The 22333-nt window shown below is 43.0% G+C and overlaps 1 protein-coding gene across 1 annotated transcript in view; it reads right to left on the reverse strand.

Annotated features, from left to right (window-relative positions):
- TRABD2B (TraB domain containing 2B) overlaps positions 1-22333 on the reverse strand; it is a 276678-nt gene that overhangs the window by 116686 nt on the left and 137659 nt on the right. The window contains exon 3 of the mRNA XM_069023357.1: positions 8860-9006. Coding sequence (XP_068879458.1) covers positions 8860-9006 — 147 coding nt within the window. The remainder of the gene's footprint in view (positions 1-8859; positions 9007-22333) is intronic.

Consider the following 22333-nt stretch of genomic DNA (forward strand, 5'->3'; position numbering starts at 1 on the left):
GGTCTAGGAATCACCGGAGCATCTAAACTTGTAAATGCAGGGAAATTACGTATAGGAGAAGATGTGGAGGGGAACAGCAGGCTGAATGCCAGTGAAGTCTCTATGGACAGTGCATGATACTTTTAAAAAGCAGCTCTGCAGGTGACACAAAAGCTGTAGGAGTCATTGCTGGCCTGAGTGTGAAGTTGCCTGCAGACAGGGTGGGCTGCAGCCCTTGGACACTCCTGTATCTGCAGTTTCAGCCTCCGCTGCACCTGCGTGGAGACCCTCCCTGGGAGCACCAAACCCATCCTGCCAGGGCTGCTCTTCCAGGTGGCACCTGGCCAAACAACAGCTGTGTGTCCCGCCTAGTTCCACCTTCTCTGCCCATTTGGGCCGAAAGAAAACATGTTTTTTAAAAAAAAAAGGCAGAAAGGCCACAGGGATGGGCTGTGCATCTCACACACTCACACACAGCTTGGGCGGTGATACTTCCATCCCTGTTAAAAAGACTTTCAGCAAATCCCTGAGAAGTCATGACCTCCATGTATGTTTTCTATTTGTTTTTCCACACCAGTTAAATAGCTGCTTTCCGAGCACTTGGGAAAAAAAAAAGAGAAAAAGAAGCAAGCAACACCAACCCCTCCTCCAAGGCCTCGCTCCCCACCCCAACCTCGTCCCTGCTCCCCTTGGTCGCGATGCCAAAATATGCAGCAGGCCTCTCTATCTGAATGAATGTTTTGATTAAAGAAGTCTTAACAAAACACAGTCAGAACAATGATCCCGGCCCCCTTTCTGCAAGCTTCACCCAACTATGTGGTGTATATTTAGGACCAGATTACAGGGACCTGCTCATTAATTGACTAAGGATGACAAGCCTGCAGTGGATGCAAATGAAGGTTTGGGTTTTGGAGGGGAGGGTAAATCTCAACAACCTAATGATACTCTTGCCACACTTAAAACCCTTTTAACATTGGGATTTTTTTGAGGCCAGCTTTCATGAGCTTGCAAACATATGGAAAAGTTCAAGTTTTTCTATTTCCCTTCCAAATGCTTTCTTTTCTTTGACAAAGAATATTTTTTTTTCTGTTCTGACACTAAAACCATCACCTATTATATTGCCATGACACCCAAGTAAAGATACTGATCAAAGGGCAAAGCAGGGCAATAAACTGAAAAGACTGGGGCCAGAAGGTTTGGGTTTGGGGTTGGTTTATTAAAGAAATGCAATTCTTTTTCCTAAGGTATTTTTCATTTTGTCTTCTGTTACACAGTGGGAGAACAGCTGGTTAGGAGTGGGTACAAACTCAGGTTTGGTTGTCTTGGATATGCATTGTTCAGCGCTCTTCAATGAGTTTCTTTCCACTCCTGTTTAGTGAGATTCTAGGAAAAGCCTGAATGTGCATGTGAAGTTTGCAATATTAGTTTAAACTCTAGGCGAGTCTGGTCCGAAATATATGATTTGCACAGTATCACATAACTTAGCAAGGAGCAGAAATCTGGTTTGTAACACAATAGCAGCTGGGCTGGACACGGCACCTCTGGAGCTGGCACTCGAGGGAGTGCATTGCAGAGGTGGCTCTGCAATGGCAGAGAGTGGCCCTAGAAAAAATCCAGGCTTCTCCCAGTCCAACCAGCTTTCTAGTTATGCTGGCATCTCAAACAAACTGGATGGTGGCTTTTGAACTAATTTTAATTTTCTTTAAGGTGGGGTTACTTAAGAGGTCTGCTACCAGACGAAAAGATGGAGAACATCTCCAAGAAAGCGTTTAGAAATGGAATAAGGACCAGTGAGGAGAAAAATAAGGAATAATTCAGATTAAGTTACCCTTGAAATGGATTTCTTTGCATCCAGGCTGGTGGAACTCTCTAAGCCTCTGGGTTTATCAGTACCAGCTCCCTCAGAGGACAGAAGATCCAGGTTTGAAGTCACCATCAGAGAGCTCAACCAGTTTACACTGGAGATACCTGACCGATGGTATTCACCATTTGGTAATGCACAGCAACAGTGTCAGATCAGGAAATGTTGTGTCCAGGAGTGCCCAAGATCACAGTCTTTTCAATAATGTCTAACATTAATCCTGCCATGTCCTGCCAAACCAACCAAGCTGCCCCCTTATCCCATTTTTTTCCCCCCTCACTGTCATAATGAGGAGCAAATATATCTTCCCGATAAAACAAGAAAAAAAAAAAAGAACTTTGTACATTCAACCAACAAGATACTATTTAAAATACTAACAAGTCTTTTTCATTTCTCTTTAACAAGTCTTTCCAAGAAACACTTCATAAACCAGCTCTTTAAAAAGAAGGGAAAGTAAATGCTTTACAGCAAACATACAGCACTGCACAGAAAGCAGCACCTTCAACTCCAAATATTTTTACCAATCGCTCTTTCATACTCATTTATAGTCTATTCCCTAACTAATAAATACAGATAGCCAACAATCCCTAAGTGTTTTAATGTAAATCAGCCATTTTCTGTAGGTGAATATGTTCTTTTTCTAATAATGCAGCAGTGTGAAAGAAAAATCTTAGCTTTTAAATGCCTTGTTCCAATTTCTCCGACTCTCTCTCCTCTCCTATTGCTTTCCTCATGGAAAGAGGAGGGAGAGAACTTCCAAGGTAAAACAACTCCAAATGCAAAGATGTAATGAAATTTTTCAAGCAAGAACAACCTATTTTCAAAACCTGTAGCATGAAAATTATCTGGGCATGTTCCAGGTTATTAATAAAAAAACAATCTCTGCAATGTTTTCCCCAGCACTGTCATCAACAAGTAGATTTCACTCAGTCTGGATCTGCAACCAATTTTCTGAAACACATAAGCCAAAATACAATATTGCTCCAATCTGGAATCCTGTACTGACATAATATGAAAATTAGACTCTGAAAATTTTGGCTACACTTCTGCTTTTTCATTCACTTCCAAAATGCTCACAGTGTACCAAAACACAGAGCTGTAACTCAGGTGCAAGTGGGAAGAAATTATGATCCCACCAGAGCAGCGCAGGAGCTCTTCTGAGCTATGGGAAGGCAGCCCCTGTGCAGCAGCATTTCCAGAGAGGAGAAGGTGGGGGCCAGGCTCTGCTGGCCGTGGCACAGGCAGCCCTGAGCAGCCGTGTCACCAAGCACCCGCCTGGCATCAGGACTGCCATCAACGTCCTCCTGACAATCACTCCTGGAAGCGTGACCGACCCTCTGCCTGGAGCCACGATGGGAAACTCGTGGGATGGCTCCCCTGGCACCCAAGAGAACCCTGCACTTGCTTTGCTGGAAAGCCCACAATCATTTTCCCTGGAAGAACAGGAGGCTGTGCCAGCTCGCCTGCACTTTGTTACGGCTGAGAACGATAAGATGCTTCCAGAGCGTTGCGTTACAATAGCTGTGCCTTCAGTTCATGGATTTATCTTCCTCTGCCCTAGATAAAACTCCATTCCTTGGACAAATTAGGTCTGCTTGTCATTCAACACTCTACCTAATGGTCTCGGCTGTGTGTTTCTGCAGTTACTGAAGCTGGAGCATTCCACAGATAGTTCTCATTGATTCGAGAAGTGAGCCAGAAATCCAGTTGTATCTTATCCAGAATGACAATGGGGCAAGTTAATGATGTAATTAGAATTATCAGGACCCTTAAATCTTAAAGGACAGATTTCAGTGAAGGATGATAACATTTTTAAAGGGGTACATAACACAACCTGGTGATTTATAAACAGCAAGTGCCTTGTGAAGTAAGGCACTAAACATTTTCTTTAGTTTAGGGAGGCTGATACTGACATGGGCTTAGTGTATGAATCTCTAATGTTGTGTTATCAAGATCATCATATGCTTTTCAGAAGGCAACATCCACCATCTAAATCCACATTAACCCATGGCATTTCGAACTGCAGAGACAACTTGAGATATGGATGGCATCATTCTAGCAAAGTATCCAAAAAGCTTGGTTGTTTCTGATGGACACAGCTTGAAGGAGGAGGCACAGCACCTGAAGAGGCTTGAGACCTGTCTGCAAGCCGTGGTGACCACCAAACAACTTCACTGCACAGCTTGTTTAACTGTGTGGGATGAAGTCAAGACCTTACACCTCCTGGCAAGCAGAAGATCATTATGCTGAGCTGAGCACAAAGCCTGTAAACTGGGTTAGTCACTCACTTGTTTTGTTCATTTTGATATCCAGTGATGGCTGGGCCCACTGGGAGGAATACAAAGCCTGCTGAAGGCATGGAAATATTCTCCATTACTTCAATGGGCTCTCAATAAAGGCTCCCTGGATGAACAGTGCTTTGGAAGTGTCAGGTATGACTCTTGCCCCATGCTATTAACCCTAAATGGGACACACAAATAACATGTATGAAACCTGGGTAGTTGAGCCAGTAGAAATTGTCTATAAAGTTATCAGCAAAGCTGCAGGTCTCTGATGTGCCAGATCAGCAATGAGAGAGGAAAAACAATCTTCTCCTGGGACAGGAGCCTCTCCTCAGGTCAGGAGAATGGCTGGGGACAGAAGATGAGCGACAACAGCTGGAGACCACAGCTATAATTTTTTGGAAAAGGCTGAAGGAAAAAAAAATCTCAGCCTTGTATTTTCAATTTTTCCCCTTAATGAAGTGTATATAGGGGTACAAGGAACCACAGAACCAGCTAATTCAATGCTGGCAAAGATGAATTTGCTTTACAGAACTGTCCTTAAAAAGTGAATAGCTCAAAACTGACCACAAGAAGTCATTTGTGCAAAAACCCCCACACAATAAATTGTTCTGCACCCTGCTTTTTCTTTACCTAGGCTTTGGGTCATTGGGCAATTTCTCAGCTGCCTCAGGTAGAAAAAGTATAATCTGGAGACAGATAATTTTCCAATTTTGAACTTACAGATTTTTTGCATTTTAATACTTCTGGACACACTGACCTCAATTCCCTAGTGAGGGCTTCAGACGGAATACAGAAGTTAAAACTACTGATCTAATCCAATATATTTTTGCTTTTAGGGAACACTTACAAAAGCAGACAAAGAAACTGACTTCTTTGAGGGGGAAAACAGTCTGGAGAAAGAGCAGAAAATACACCCATCCTATCTTTAGCTTAGAATACTTCCTCTTTGGTATCATTTTGACTCTTTGCCCAGAAGCCTCAACATAAGCCTCTTGATTGCAAAAGTCACAAAAGAATCAAGTGTTTTAGGAAGGCTATTGAAGAAAGAGAGATGTTTCCTACTTCACTTTTGGATCATAGTCTAACTTAGTAAAGTCAGCCCCTAAAAATTTTACTGAGTTTAAATAAGGATTTTTTGCATTTGGAAAAATGGTGCTTGTGAACAAATTTAAAAAATTGGAGAGAGGGAGAGGAATAATTAATGGAATACAACCACAGGAAAGCAGAGGTGTTTCCTCTTTCACTGTTTTTAATTAAAATAAAATTTTAAAAACCCACTGCAAGTGAGAAGGATTTGTTTACTCCTCCGCTCTCCTCAGGGCTGACAGCTCTGGGAAAGAGTCAGGGACATGGGGGCCCTGCTCACACTCCTTCATTTTGGGCACCCTGGCTAAGCTGCACTTCCCAACCCCAAAGTGAGCAGCATCTCCCTGGGGTGGTCCTGTCCCTACCCATGGGTGACAAAGGAGCTGTGCTCTGACTGAAACCTGCTTTGGACTAGGAAGTACCTTTCCCTTCGCTTTTCCTCCCAGCACCATCCTGTCCGTGCACCACCTTGGCACAGTCTTGGTCCCAGAAGGGCTCTGCCCTCTCCTCCCAAATGCTGCAGGACTCAGGAATGTGCAGGAAACGGCACACTTCCCAAACTCTCTTGGGGAGGCTGAAGGAACTAATCTCTAACATGTCAGGTCAACAGTGCTGGTATTTCCTCTTCTGCTCCTTTCTGCTCCAGGATGATTTTTGCTCTAAAGGCACCTCAGCATCTTGCAGACAGCTCCTGAAGATGCTTCATCTCCCAAGAGTGATGCTGGAGGCATTTAGCAAGTTACTGCACCCACATAAATACTCTCCTTCTCCCTGCCACTGTCCCCACAGTGACCTTAGACTTTGCCACCTCCTTCCCAGTCCATTACAGCCACCTCAACCATCAGCTCGGAACTGAGCCAACTGATGGACAGCTTCACCTTTATTCTGCAGCTGCTGATAACCTTCAAGGAACAAGCAGGCATGAATAACCTTAAGTAGCCCCCCAAATCAATCCTCAAAGAGTGAGAGTCACATCCTTCTGCAGTTCTGCTGGGCTGCACAGGATGGAGCTGAATTCCTGGCCTCCATCATTCACACAGGTGTTGATTCTTACAACTCCATTCCTGATCTTCTGTTCCATTCTATGTGGTATTTCAAGGTTGTGTTAACAGTACCAGCTCCAAGGTCTTATCAGACCTCTAAAGAGTTGGGCCAGCAGCTGGATATCATGGAAGAACAGACACACTTTCCAAAATCACTGTGGCACTCTCATCTCCCAAGACCAGCAAGGGTACCTGCCCTTAACTGCAATAGACTCAGCACATGATAAATCCCTGTGCCTGCATTTAATGTCTCCAGAGAGAGATCCCACAGGGGATCTTTCATGTGTAATATCTGAGCCAGGCTAATCTAATTTGATAACCAAATGGCGAAAACTCTCCTTGACAGACAGAGTCTTTCATCCTTGCAAAAAACCACACAGAACAAACTTTGGAATGACCCCAACTGGCAAAACCTGACTTGAATAGGGAGTTTATTTTATGTTTTAATTTTCTATTTTGTTCTGCTTGCAGTTAAAATAAATGGTATAAAGCTGGTTTATAAAAACACTACCAAACAAAAAACTCTTTACCCAACAGTACTGCACAATATTTAGAGTTCTGCAGGGACCAGTATACATAGAGGGATTTTAATTTTCCATGGCCTGTAAGTGTTGTAATCTCCATCAACTGCGTGCACCCTGGGACCATGACTAACACCAGTGCTTGAACTCTGACTGGCTGTTGGCTTGTTTCTTCTGTCTTTAACATTGGTTTGAAACTCACACTTGATCCAATAATATGCAGGGATAAAGAAATTTTTACAGCAAACGGTTCCTCTCAAGTCTAACCCACAGGTCTGTTACAGGACAATGTGTCAATAAATCAGAGGTGTCTGTGAGTCCATGCAATTGCTATGAATGACCACAACTTGTCTTCGAGTCAAAGGCTTTACTGATGAAAATTTTACTGGTAATTAAAATTTACTGGCAATTAAAAAGTGGCACAGGACATCCAGATACCAGGACTGTCTTCGTGGGCTTGGCTACTAGTGATGCTTTCATGGCATCCATGGCAAATATTCCACTACATCTTGCTTGTTTATTCCTTGTTTATCATGTGTGCTGTGCCTCAACATTGCAGGAATGGTTACAACTACTGACTTCTCCAGGATCCTCTAAAGTCATGAGCTCTCTACCTTTTCCAACTCACATCCTCCATCTTTAAAGATGTGTTCCTACCCAAGTTGCTTTCTCCCTTTCTCCCCTTACTTTTCAGCACAAGGCTGACCAGAATGAACAGCTCTGGCAGCTTTGGTACCACACACTCTTGTGCTTCAGTGCTGCCACATTAATCACCCTGGTCCTGCTTGGTCATGCTACAACAGTGCTTCATTTTCTAGGACTGAGTTAACTGGGACAGCAAAGGGCTTTTATCCCACATTGGGGCCCCACTTTCTCAGTTCTGCTGAGAAACAAGTGACCCACAGAGCCCTGTGCAACCCAAAATAGTGATGGCAAGATAAAATGACCCAGAGACCTCTGCCCCAATCCACAGATTGAGCTTACCCCATCTCAGTTCTCTCTTCAAGTGACACAGTTCTCCTTGATTTGCATCTGCTAATGGTAAACTGCTATCATGATTTAATTCCTTCAGTGGCAAAACACATATAATACTATGGCTGTCAAATTTACACAGGTGAGTCACTGCACCTGAGACAGGAACCTGGGTATATTTATCAAAAACTGAGATGTTGGAGATGACATGCAAAGACCAAGATTTCACAGAATTAACTGGAAAGAGGAAAGAGGAACCTACGTATTAAACGAGAATCTCAGTTTGCCATGAAGCATCACACTGGTCTGGAAAGCAGATTTCTGCTCCCTTGAGAGTTTTTAATAGCTTTGGATAACTAAGATAAACAGAGACTGAAGGGCTGCCTGAGACACATACAAAATTATTGAATTATGACATGTTCAAGAAGTTATTTACTTTATAGAGTATTTACATAAAGTCCACTTCCTCTTCATATGTAAGCTCAAATATTACAAAGAGTCCCCGACCCCCCCCCCCCTTAATGAGAGCCCGACCCCCCCCCCCCTTAATGAGAGGCCTGCATTCAACAGCCCCAAACATCCAGAATCAACTTTTTTTCAAGAACATGCCTAGGAAAGTTTTCCAGGCAGTCCATTCCTTGTTCCTAGTAACAAGTAATAGGACAAGAGGTAACAGCCTCAAGTGGTGCTAGGGGAGGTTTGGATTGGATATTAGGAAAAATTTATTCATCAAAAGGGCTGTCAAGTGTTGGAGCAGGCTGCTCAGGGAAGTGTTGGAGTCACCATCCCTGGAGGTATTTAAAAGACGTGTGGATGTGGTGCTTGGGCACACAGTTTAGCTGTGGACTTGGCAGTGCTGGGTTAGCAGTTAACTCAATGATCTTGGAGGTCTTTTTGAACCTAAACCATTCTATGATTCCCTAGAGCCTGAGCAAAACCAGGGAAATTCCACTCTCTCACCAGGCAAATGAGGCACGTGTGGAAAGAAAACACAGGGCATTAAAAGGAAGAGGGGAAGAGGAGTCAGAAAATGAAGTGATGACTGCGATATTGCTATTAAAGCAGCTGATTTTTCCTCAATTCTCTGGCCCATCTGGAACAATTCTGCTCACCTGAGAAGTGTCATGGTTGAATATCACAGCATTCAGGTCTCCACAGTTGTAGTGCTTGATGAGATCCTCAGTGGTGTAAGGGGCCTGCAAACTCCCTGCTCGAAGGCTTTCGTGTTGGAGCAGAGTTTGGTTTAGAGCAAACAGCACCTGCAGAAACACAGAGAGGAAAAGAGAGAAAAAGTTAAAGACAGTAGGAATCAAAACAGCAAAGTCTAAAGGACAAAAGTTTGAAAGACTTTCCTGTGCTTGAAGTCTATTCCCTTGATCCATTCTGGCCCGCAGTAACAAGGGATGGTCTTTAAGCATTCCCAAATGGAAAAGTATTCAGAAGCGAGACCCTGTTATATTCTCCACAGAGTACAACTTCTCAACAGATATATACTGCTCAGAGGTCACAGCCTGAGAACTCTTGGGCTCTTTGTGCTGGTAAATTTGCTACATGACAGACACTGGAAAGAAAACACCTCTAAATGAAGAAACTTCTATTGCCTCTGACTGTTTCCTGTTCCCCGACTTAAATCCAAAGCCCAAACTCAGTTGAAATGTTTTTGATAGAAACATCAAAATCTTCTGAACTTCTGAAGTCACAGGTGTTGTACTGGGACTCTGTGCATGCTGTAGTAACAGAAACTTTAGGGAATTCATTATTGGTCTCCCTCCTTTAGTCCTTCCTCCTTCACCTACCCATTTTGAAAGTGAGAACAGAGACACAGATTTGTAACACTGTCCCAGACACAGATTTGTAACACTAGACCCAGACTGGTCTAGTATTCCCAGCCCAAATCTGAAAGCAAACAACAAAGCAGAAGCATTATTTACTAGGTAATGTTGGGTAACCAAAAAAATAAACGTCCTTAAATATTGGACTTTTTTCCCTTGAATTACCAAAAAAACCCAACAAACTGCAAACAAACAAGCAAACAAACAAAAAGCCCACTACCACAAAAAAACCCAAAAAACTCAACCCCTGCCCAACAAACAAACAAATAAAACTACCAAAAAAAAAAAAAGACCACTAAATTTCACATGAATTACCACAAATCTTTTTAGATTTGTGACAGACTGTGGGAGTAATTTATACCAGTTATTGAACCACCAAGCCTGGGCTTAACATGTTCCTCTGCCCAAGAACCTTCTGAAGAAACTTGATAAAAAGTAGATGAATAAATCAGAAGAACAGCAGTGAAGACTTTTGTCACAAACTATATAAATAAACACCCTTTTCCTAAAATAACGTGGTATGTGGTGACTGCGAATTCAGACCTCTGGAAAATTAGATTGATGTGTCATTTTTAATGAAAAGACTCCTGCATCCCTCAGTCTCGTATTTCACCACTTTTTGAGCTTTTCTCATTTATAACAGCAGTGCCCCATCCTTCCCAGAGAATACCAATCATCTCAAAATCTGGGTAAGGTAACCCCTGCTGAGCTGCAGTCTGGGACCTGAATTCTTACCTTCTGAAACTTTACCAACTGAACCCACTTCAAGGAGTGAGCCCCAGAGGAGTTTAAAATCAGCAATTTACATATGTATTTGTATATATTTGTATGTAGGATGGAAGTTCTTATTAGTTTAAAATTACGATTCCCGTTGAAGTTTATCCAAAGGTGAAGGAAAGGAGGTTGCAAAATCTCATGTATATAACAAATAGGATCAGATATTTAATTATCAATAATAACATCAATAATGCTAATAATATTATTAATAATAATAAAGGATCTTCAGGACACTAACGGCCTCAATAAAAAGTTGTAATATGCCAAATAACATACATAAATTGGGTTGAGGAAAAGCCAAAATTTAAAAAAAAAGCTAAATTTAAAAAATGCTATTTTTTAATTTACTTAGGAAAAAAAAAATATGGTCTTTCAACTGAACCTGTTATACCTCAACTCGGCAATCGGTTCCCCATTAAGAGCCAAGCCTAAAAGATTTCCTTGCCCAGATCTAAGGGTCTCTTCAGGCTTTTCTACAAAGAGATCAAGCTTTCCCAGGACTACAGCCTGAAGTTAAGCATCTTCCTAACTTAGTTTTTCTCTAATTTAAAAAACATGCAAAAAACACAGTTTGAAAAATTTCTAACGTTTGAAAGGATCTGAGCTTTTTCTTTTTCCCCTAAAGGCTACAGCTCGAAGAGGAAATGGCTCATCCCAGGATTTCCTGGGGATTCTAAACATTTTGATGAATAAAAATAAAAGCTTAGAAAAACATTGACAGGAAAAATGAGAGCAGAGGTTTTCCCAAAATGCTTTTAGCAAAATCCTTCTCATTTTTGATTTTTTAAACAATGGATGTTACTGGATTTTTATATACAAAAATATGTATACACACAGGCACACACACATATACAAACCCCCAACAAGCCCTGAGGGTGAGACCGTGTGTTTTATGATAAAATATTAAGAAGGCAATAAACAAATCCTTACTTACTTTACCCTCAATGCCTTTTTCCCCCCCTTTTCTTTTTTTTTTTTTTTTCTTATTCTGGGGAAACTATTCCTTGCATTAATGGTCTGGGTCTTACTCCTCTGAATAAGTTTGGAACCTATTGTATTATTTCAGTCTCATTTGCAGGGGGTTAGAGATCTTGAAGAAAATTGTCTATGTGTTCCTCAAAAATCAGCCTGCACAGCAGTCCACAATACAAATTCACTTCTTATAAGACACCAAAGATTCCAAATGAGAGAGAATGAGTTATGTTGGCGATTTTGGCAGATGGCCCTCCACGATTTCATTAGTGCCAGGATATTAATGCCCCTGCTCTCTGCCTCAGAGCAGCTTTGGGACCTAGAGGTGATGCTGGCCACCAGCTGAACCCATCCAGAACGTGGCTGTCACCGTGGGGAGCTCAGCGCTGGGTTCAAACTGCTGCCCCAAAAGCTACCCAAGGGATTTTATTTTAGGAGGAAAGTTAAAATCAGAAACTCAAACACTTGAATATACTAAAGGAAAACTGTAATTTAGAGATTTCTGGAGAAGTCTTGCTTAATCAAGCCATTTCCACCATGGGTTTTGGCTGGGTGGCTCAAAACAAATTTAAAGAGAAGCAGGGTCTCATCACCGTCGCCTGCTTGCTGGCTGGATTTGTAAACCATTTCCTTCAGAGTCAGGTTAAAGCCAGCTTAAAACCCAAATTTATTTTTCCTTACTGTTCAGATAATGCCACAAAAACAACGCTGTTTCCTTCCCTTCTCTCTATCTTAATATCAGTGACCCCACGACCCCCAGCCTAATCCTCTATCTGAGTTAAATCTCCCAGAGGTGCCTGAGATTACTGAACAACTGATGACTTCAAAATAAACACACTTAGAGTGACTGCCTATACACAGTCCCACCTAATAAACAGAGCAGACGGGATTTGCTCTGGGAAGCAATGGGAAGTTATGACTTTGGCTCTTGGGAAGCACATTTTTATCCACACAATTTATGGTCCTCGCCCTGGTGTGCTTTGAAGGCATTTTTGCACGTCCGTCTCTGGCCCCTGCCATTTGTGACTGATCAACCTTTTAATTTGGGTGGTGTCATTCTCCCAACACAGAGATTTTATTTGGGTGTTTGGAGATGCCAGCTCAGGGCTGTCCTGCTCTACTGTCAGTGGGAGTGTATCCCACCAATCTTACACAGTGCCAGGGACCACTGGTCCAGATGTTTTAGGAGTTATTTTGCACAGCCTTTGGACATCTCAAAGAAAAGGAGCTGGACCAGTGAAGAGCTTCAATAACAGCTTTACTGATCACCTTGACACTCAAACAGTATTCCCCCTGTCCTTGCCTCTGGATTACAGAGCCAAGAGTCACACAAGAACAGAAGGAATGGGTTACAAAAGTAAATCTCCCATATAAATCAACTTGAATGTTTATGGTGTTTAACTTTCACCTTCAAAAAGATAAAGCATTATAAAACCTCCAAACCACTCATATAAAGCAAGCAGGCACAACTGCAGTGGGTCCTAAGGTCCTGAGGCTGGCACTGCCCAGAAGTGTTGCTACCAGCAGTTGTCCTTGGGACAGTCTGAATTTTGTTTCACAAACACATTGGTGAGGTTGGAGGTTTGATTTTATGTGACAATTTAATGAGATTTGGTTTTTAGGGAAGTAAACCCAATCTACAGAAACAGATCTAGAGAACCACTGCCACCTTTTCAAAGAGGGAGGAGAAGTGAATAAATGTGTACTTGGACTGGGCTTAGGATCACCCCAGCCTTTCCACCAGAAATAATTTTCTTCACTGAACTTGGGTTTGGGAGTAAAGCTAGATGAAAATCCTTTGTTCCAGCGTACTCTCACAAACATTGTGTTTTATTGTGCCAGTTCAGCAGCTTCAGATTGAACATTTGAAGGTTCCTGAAGGCCAGCACCACATTAGTGCTGTATGTGATAGCTGAGGAGGAGAAATCATAGACCTTGTGCCAGAGGGATTTCTCCTTATCCGTGTTCTGTGCTTTGTCTCTAGCTGAAGAGCATAAGAAAGCCCAGAAAACATAAACCAAATTAACCCTCATCAAATGCAGCAGCATTCCTGGTTATGTCAGCGATGGACAGGTGGACCTGTCCCCCTGTGGAACCAAGTGGAAAGGTTGCCAGGTCCACCTCTTCAATTTTTCTAACTAAGGCCCCAAACAATACCATAATGGAAAGAAAAAGCTTTGTGGGAGCACCTAATAAGCAACTGTAAAATAAGACAAGGAAACCTTATTCACAGATAAAATGCTTGAGTGGTCCCAAACCTTCCTATGAAATATCTTGCTAATAAAACAGACAACAAATTCAGAAATTACAAGAGAAGAAACACATTTTTTGTTAAGCTTAAGACAAATTGGAGCCGTGTTCTTCTGGTGTGTTTGCTATACAGGAGACTTGAAGATGAAAGGCAACCCTAGCAAAACTCTCAGGCCAAGCTTTGCATTCACAGGACTCCAGTAGCTGGAATTACAGGATGACCCCTGCACAGACCCATGATTAATAACAATACCACAAAAACAAGTACTTAAATTTCACACTATGATGTCAGCTCTTGAGCAGGCAACTTATTGTTTTCCTTTGCTCTCTCTTTTGGACACGTGCCACCACAATGCAAACGCTAAATAAGCATTACTGGGAAGTGTTTGAGTGACTATATCCTGTCAGTGCCCAGACTGCAATTCCAAAAAAGAAATGCCCACTCTCCTACGTGGTTCAAAACAAACGGCAACATTAATATTGAGATATACAGTTCTGCAGGGGTTCTCCTTTTGTAGTTATCCTAATCTGTAATCAAACATAAAATCAAATACACAGTTTCAGGTCAAAATAGTTACTTGGGAGAAAAAAAAGAAAAGAAAAGAAAAGAAAAGAAAAGAAAAGAAAAGAAAAGAAAAGAAAAGAAAAGAAAAGAAAAGAAAAGAAAAGAAAAGAAAAGAAAAGAAAAGAAAAGAAAAGAAAAGAAAAGAAAAGAAAAGAAAAGAAAAGAAAAGAAAAGAAAAAAGAAAAGAAAAGAAAAGAAAAGAAAAGAAAAGAAAAGAAAAGAAAAGAAAAAAGAAAAGAAAAGAAAAGAAAAGAAAAGAAAAGGAAAAGAAAAGAAAGAAAAATGCAAGTCCCTGATTTTCTAGATTAATGAAAAGCAATAAAAGTGCTTGCCCAAATCTGTTCAGTTCCATTGGTTTCCAGAAGACGGGTTTCCCCTTTCCTTGAATCTCTTGTGCTGTTGCTAGGAATTAGTGAGCTGTGAAACTCACCTAATGAGGTCAGCATCAGGAAATAGCTCTGGAAAAACAGGTCCTGGGGGATCTACTAAAGGACTCCCCTAGTGTCCAAATGAAATCCTGGATGCATCGGCACATTGTACAGCCGGGGCTGTGGGAGAAACGTGCCCAGCTTTGTTGTTGTTTTTCCTATAAAGGGACAGCTAAGGAAAGTGAAACTATTAACTCATCCACTGGAATTTCTGCTCACAAACCGTGCCCCCTGTTAAAGCTGCTCATAAAAGCCTTTCGGCTAGTTAGTTCCATATGCTCCCCAAACCCGCAGTTATTGCTTCTGAAAGGCAGGAGTAGTTAACAGTCTGCGGCTTGGCACTGACCAGGGAGACCGAGGGACCTCGCTGCTCCCCCTCCCCTTCAAACTGCCAATTAACCAGCTCACTAAACCAGCTTGGATCTGACTGAGGCGCTTGGAGAGACCTCAAACCACCACCCATCCTATGGCTCAGCTGTGACAGCGACACAGAGGTCCAGGGCAGAGCAGTCACAATACTGATGTGCAGCCACAGGACTAAGACTGGTTTTCTTGATGCTGGGAAAGCTGCAGGGCCACTGGGGCTCCAGCCTTCAGCCCTACATGCCCAAAGCTCTAGCTGGAGTTGACTTCAACAGCTTGACTTCAGCCCCCTGACTTTTGTCCTTATGCAGGGATCCCATGATGAACTTGCACATGCAAAAGTAGTTTTGGTTTTTCTTTTATTTTCCCCGTGTTTGGACTGAATCAAAAACAAACTGAAAATTTCTAGACAGCAAACACTGCAGAGTGCATGAGAGCCCCATGCTCTCAGCCCTAAGTTCCGTGAGCTGGAGAAGGAGTCCCTGGATTGATGGCAGCTCACACATTCCCTGGGCTGACCCTACTACACCATTGCTTCTGCTCCAAGTTCCTGGCTTCAGCAGGGCTGGGGCAGGCACAGGATTCAGTCAGAGCCTGGAGAGCAGCAGTTTGGGGGTTTGGTGGGTGATAGAACAGGCAAGACAGCTACAGCTGGTGCTCTTGGATGCAAATCTTCTCTTGCACAAGGTCATTAAGACAAAAAAGACATGGAATTCATGTCTGTCCTGAAAGCACTTTAAAAACATATACTATAATATACTATAAATACCACACCCACTCTAAATAGGTCAATAAAAACCCAAAAAAGGTCCTAAATATGTAAACTGAAGTCAGCAGCAGCTGTAGCAAAGGCAGTACTGGAAGGAGGGTAAGATCTGAAAGCTTTTTTCCTAACAGCAGTGACCTCTGTTACTTGCTAAAGGCACAGATCACCCCAGCCTTTCCACAGTCCAGATTAACACACAAGGGTGGGGGGAAAGAGCTTTGATATGGAATTTCCATCCTTTCCCCTTTTGTGAAGCACCACACTGATGGAAGGATGTTTTAGTTTCAATGCCCTCACCACATCATTGGCAGGGTCTCTTTTGCCAGTAACTCAGCTGTATGTCCAACCAGTCACAGTGTGAGTGAGCACTGACTCTGTAGGATAACTCTGCCTTGGTCAATGCCCACATTCAAGCTTGGGGAAATTAATTAAGAAACAACAGGAAGACGGATTTGCATCTTAATCAGAACTGAAACTCTGGATAGAATTACTTCTGTTAAATTTGCAATCTAAATGTAGGACTTGTGTGGATTTTGTATGCAGGATTTACTTGCATCCAGTATTTCTGCATCGGTCTTGTTTCCCAGCTGTGCTGAGCTCAGTAAATTAATTTTGATGAGTAAACCTATCTAAAAGGCTAAATATTTTCACCAAATGAGCTACACTCTGCGCAGTCTAATTCTGCAAATGTTTTTCTGACTAAGTGCAACCAGTTCCAGTAACCAACACCCTGCCCAGCACTGATGGCTTGCAGGTCCAAGTGTCACTGTTTAGACTTCTGGACTGGAGTCTTAGATCTTGTAAACAAAACGGTAAACTCTCAGTAAAACCAGTTCATACTTCTGGCATGAGCGAGCACTCTTGAAGGAAGGCTGAACTCAAAGTGGTTCTAAAGAAAATTCCTTCTCCTTGGAACTCACCTCAGATATTCAGTTATGTGACTTAAAGGAAGGACATATTAGACAACAAAACACGGCATACGAAATGCTTACCAGTAACCTAAAAATCCTGCATTAGTTTTAATCAAGTCACACATGATGGAGTAAATTGTTTCACCTCCTTTCTTTACACCCTTCATGTTAATCTGTGGCAAAGGAGTGACAGGTCTTCCAGGGCTGAGTAGCTGGCAACTGGGTTTGATTTTAAGCAAGCCATAAAAGATATTGGAAAGACCATTATGAGAGCAAAAGGCTGGAGTGCTCAACTGGTCTGAATGGACCCAACTCCACAGAGAGAAAGGAGATGGACTCTGTGACACTGGATGATGGCTGTCTAAAGCAGCACCCCTGGATCATGTGAAACCCACAGGCACAGAGGAAGGCAGAGACACTTCTCACCCAGACAAAGCAGGCAGTGTTCCAGGGGGACAAACTGGACGCTGCCCTGCTGCCTGTCTGGGCTGTCTGCCAGCCTGCCTCCTGCACACCTCTGAGTCCCCACAGTTTTCCCCTGTGCCACCATCCCAGCAAGCCCTGCTTGGCCTCCAGCTCCACTTTGTCATTCCTGTCCTGGGGGTATCCTCACACTTAATAGTCAAGAGCAAACCCCTGTATTCAGAAACCCCAAATGCTGCCTCAGTGTCAGGGAACCCCCCCCACACACCCCACGTAACACAAGAGCTCTGTGGGCACCGGAGGTTTGTGAGGAGGTTTCTGGAGAAGAGCAGTGTTCCAGGAGAGGTGCTGCAGCAGCTGCAGCACGTTGCTCAAAGGTGTCATTGAAACAAGAACAGTCAGCTCAGATAAGCCCAAGAGCCCCAAAAGTGTCTGGTAGCAGATACTTTGGGAAAGCACATAAGAAATGAGGTGAGCAGAGCGTGAACTTTTCTCAGACAACACTTCCCATCTTCTGGAAATCTGCCAATTGGGGACCTTGTGGATGAAAATACCTCTTCTCCTATCACTCATTCCCACCCATCTCCCTGCTCCCCATGCTTTCACCTCAAAATTATCCCCATGCTGCACCACTCTTCTGAAGAGCAGCCATCTATGTGCCTGCTCTACGCAGAGAGGAGCTCTCAGCTTGCTGCTTTGCTCAGCAATTTCATTCCCAAATGGAAGGCTGGCAGCACGCCCGAAGGGCAGCGCCCATGATCACTTTTCTCCACCTTAAATGGGCACATTGTCCCTTCACCTTCAGAGGGGGCACATGAAATCCTTCCCAAGAACCTGAAACCACGTTTGCGCTCAGCTCACCAGTGAAATTGCTACCTGGCCCTTCTGGGGTTTCGATTTTTCTTTTTTTGTCTCCACTGTAACAGAAGGAATGTGGGAACATGCCCTGAGTGGAGCGGACCAGTTGGCCCCAGTGACGAGTGAGCTGCAATGAAAGGGGCACCCTGATGGAAAAAAGCAAAGCTCTGGGGCGGTTTGGGGAACTCCCAGCTTCAGGCACCCAGTCTGAGACATTTTCTTTAAAAAGTCTAGTTTCATGATATGCTAAGCATCCACCCATTGAAAAATGCAACCTGTCCTGGGTATATTTAATTTGGGGTTTATTCATATTACTGCTTAATTTTGAACTGTTGCTTTTTAATTACCAGCTGAAGCTACATAGTAAAACGGACTAGCCCCACAGGCATGTTTTTCTTTCTATTATATTACAGTGAGGCAGCAGATTAACTCCTTCAGCCATCCCAGCTTAACACCTCACGATGCCAGCATGGCCCCTTTCCAGACTGCTGCTCCTGCAGCAGGAATGGCTGGAGGGGACGTAGATCTTTATGTCCTGAATTTCCAACTCCCAGCCCAGGGTATCAGCAGAAGCAGGTGCCAGTTTCAATATGTGTCTATCCTGGAGAGTAAATCACAGCCCATGGGGAAGGGGAGCACTTTCCAGGGAGCCACGTGGAGCTGCAACCTCTGGCCAAAGACAAACACTTTGGGGCAACAACTGTCTCAGCTTTCTAGACTCCATGTGAGCACCACTGAGTTGACAGATATAGAAAAGTTTCCTAAGCCTGTAGGGGACTGAATCCTTATGAGGTCCAGCAGGGAAAGGAGAAAAAAAATAGAAATTACAATTCAGAACAGCATTAGAAAAAAGCAAACTTCAAGAGGAAGCAGGGAGCCGAACTCACCAGGAATAAGCCCTTGTTTTGAATTGTTTTTCTTTTAGCTTAGCATTATCTCAGTTTGAATTAATTTCATTATGCAAGATGTTTCTGCCACTGGGGAACATAGTGACCAGGCATGGGGTACCCCATGTCTGTTAATGAACACAGGGCTTGATCTGGCACCTGCTCCCTTTGGGTCTTCCTCACCCAGAGAAAGCTCAAGTCCTTAACCAGGAGAGACGATGGGAGCCCATCTGTGCCAGCTGTTACAGAGCACAGCGATCCCTGGGTGGCCTTACCAGAACAGCCCCTCTTTCCTCCTGGGAATTCAGTTTTATCCTCAGGATCAGGGCTCCAATGCAGACCTTGTAAAGCACAGTGCACTGCTCACCCCTCATGCTGCCTCCTTCTCCCAGAGCTGCTGCATCAAAGCATGAAAATGGCTGGAGCTGGTGCTCCCCTCTAGAGTGTTGCAGCCCTGGTGCAGTCTACATAAAAATTACTCAAAATCCAGTTAGCCAGGGAAAGAAGGTGACCTACCCATCAAATCACAGCAGCTCGAATTTCTAATATCATCTAGTTGCAGCCAAGCACTTGCCTTCAAATTAAGCAGAGGCCAAGAATAATTACTTACTATTTGCTGAGATATTTACATCAATTATTCAGCAAATAAATTCAGCTAACAAATAGCTTCAAGGAAACTGCAATCTATTCACAGTCAAGTTGCCAAGCCAGAAGAAAATTATAAAATTAATTATTTGCAACAAAGTTCTCTGTTAGCTTTCAAAGTCAGAATGATAAATTCAGACACTTTATTTTCTACTATATAGTGTCTCCCTCAATTTAACGCTCCTGTTTATGAATTATGGGAGGCTATAGCTGTCTCTTGAAAGATAACTGTTACATTTTTATTATCATTGTAACTAAAAGATTTTTTTGCTTGAAGCCTTTTTAAGCCTAGCCTAAACAGTCTCCACTCCAGTCACAGAACACCTATGAAATCAGCTACCAGTGAGGATATGCTGCTAAAAAACCAAGAAGAGTGTTCTCAGATTTTTGCTCTCCTGGCTAGAGCCATGAACCAGATGCTGCTGCAAAACATTTATTTAAATTGGCAAATTCTGAAAAAAGCATTTCATTTGAGTAACACTTTCATTTTCTTTTTTCTTTCAATTAAGAAAGGATGCAGAAATATATTCTTTGCACAGCTTCAAATATTACTGAAGGTGGGATATTTCCTCACATAAATAATGAAATGAGTAATTAATACTGTTTTCAGGCACCATTCTGGTCCATATACATAAAAAACAGAGAGAATACCTGAAAGAGATCTGCCTCAGTTTGACTTTCTGCCCCTTCGGATTAACTTGCCCCAACCATCCTTTACTAATTCACTTGGCAGGGAATTTTGCCCTGTGTTTGTATTTTGTACAAGGGCAGTTATACTTTCCATTTAATTGTTCCTCAAATTTGATATATAACCATAAAATTCTAGCTTGGATTTTGAGTAGCAAATGTTCAGGACCACTTAGAGATGAGGTGAAGCTCCAGAATTATTCAGTGAAGGCACAAACAATGAACACATTGGAGAAAAATGTCAGAAAGTTTATATAGAGAGGCAAAAATTGAATAGATTGCAAAAGAAGTTGCTCAGGAAACATGGCTTTACTGAGCTCTGGTAACTAGAAGTTACTAGGTTCCAAGCATTAGGATACAAGCATTACTAAGACAAAGACTTTGTAGAGTCTTGTTTAAATTGCAAATTCTGACTGGCTTTTTTCTGCACGGAATGACCTCTCCTCTTTGCTTTTAGGAAGCTAAATTACACTTTAGTTTGCCTGTTTTCATCATATTTTGCTTTGGGCACAAATGACCGTGAGCTCTGCTCCTTCTATGCTGATAGAAACTGAAAAGGGATTAACCAAAAATACAATAAACTATTCCATCCAAACTGTTTGCCCTAAATTTTCTTATTAGTGTCCACCCACACTAACTTGAAACCTATCAATGCTGGTTTTCTCCAAAGCTGCCAGCTGAAATAAGCTGGTTCTGTTCCTTGCAAGGCTGCATTTGCCACCAATCTGTCTGCTTTCAAAACACACCCCCTCCACCAAATACAGCAAGACTGCTGCCCTTTTCAGAATTTCCCACAGGTACACGGTGATGTTAGAGAGGGAACAAAAGCAGCATGGCATTTTTCAAGCTATTGTCATGGGAATGCTTGGTACACAAGAATGTCAGAGTGAAGCCAAGCCCTGTGCACAGCTCTGAAGGTAGATGGATGAGTGCACGAGCCAGTGACTTGCAAAGATTACAGACCAGAGCCATTAAAGTCTTGAGAGGAGGGGAAGGACTCCTAATGCATGAAGACAGTAGTTCTGTGAAAGATCCACAAAATCCCTTTCAATTACAATGGGAGTTGCTCAAGAAAAGCAATCCCATTGTCTTCTCTTTGGACTTTTCATAAGAGCATTGGGAATGGCAGAGCAGATGCCCCTGTAGCACAGAATGAAGGCTCCAGCCCAGCCCTAGTCATCTTAAGGCACTCTTGCCAGCCTCTTCTCTAATAAATGCAGAAGCTCTGGCACCTAAGAGTTTCCAGATGATCCTGAAAGCCACCTATTGAGGACTGACTCAAGTGCCCTTGCCTCTGTTATACTGCCCGACCAAGAGACCAACTCCCAGCTGGCACCAGCATTCCTCAGAGCTGGCCTGCTGCCTGGACCTGCAGACCCTGCAGTCTTGGGCAGAGTTTGACCCTCTGTATTCACAACTAAATGCTACCAGATGGATGCATCAGTTCAAAGGCTGGTGGAAACAATTAAGATTACAGGAAGCCACATTTATCCTTCCACCTATAGCACTGAATTAATCATGGCTGATAGGGATCTAAGCAGAGCCCACTCAAGGCTCTGATTTATATCACTACCTGTCAAGAGATGGCAGAAGATTGCCCAGTAGCTGCTGAATGCTTTTTTTCCCACCCTCTCCCTCTCCTGGGGAGACAAATATAAGCCAGGACATTCCTGCTCTGCTCAGGATGCCATGAAACCTAACCTCCTGTTGACACAAGCATTAGGCCCCAGGACTGTATAACAGGTTCACTGACAGAAAGATGTAAGATAGAGCTTCCAAATTTGGCTGGCCACACACAGGCAGGCACCGGGATACGCGTGCTCCTGGCTCCCAGGGCCTACATACCTGTGAGGGAGCCTCGGAGGCTGACGGACACCACGGGGCCCTCACCAAACCATTTCTCAGTTGTGTCTTCTGGCAAGTGCAGGGGCTGATGCTGCCTGGGATTCCAATGAATCCTGTTTCCTTACTAGGCTGCAAAGGTTGGATTTCGTTCTAAACTCAGGCAAGATCCAGGGAGCACTGGACAGTTGTGTCCTTATAGTTGCAATTAAAAGAATGACAAAGAAGGAGTGCCAGAACCCATCCATACCACGTGGGACTGGAAGTCTGAGTGCCCACATGTGACTCTGAATATTTGTGCTCAAATAAATTAAACCCTCAGTGCTCATCTGCCTGTGAGAAGGGCAGTGTCAAGGACTGAGAGGGGACTCTCGGTAACT

This window comes from Aphelocoma coerulescens, chromosome 8 (assembly GCF_041296385.1).
Source record: "Aphelocoma coerulescens isolate FSJ_1873_10779 chromosome 8, UR_Acoe_1.0, whole genome shotgun sequence".
In the NCBI taxonomy this organism is placed as follows: domain Eukaryota; kingdom Metazoa; phylum Chordata; class Aves; order Passeriformes; family Corvidae; genus Aphelocoma; species Aphelocoma coerulescens.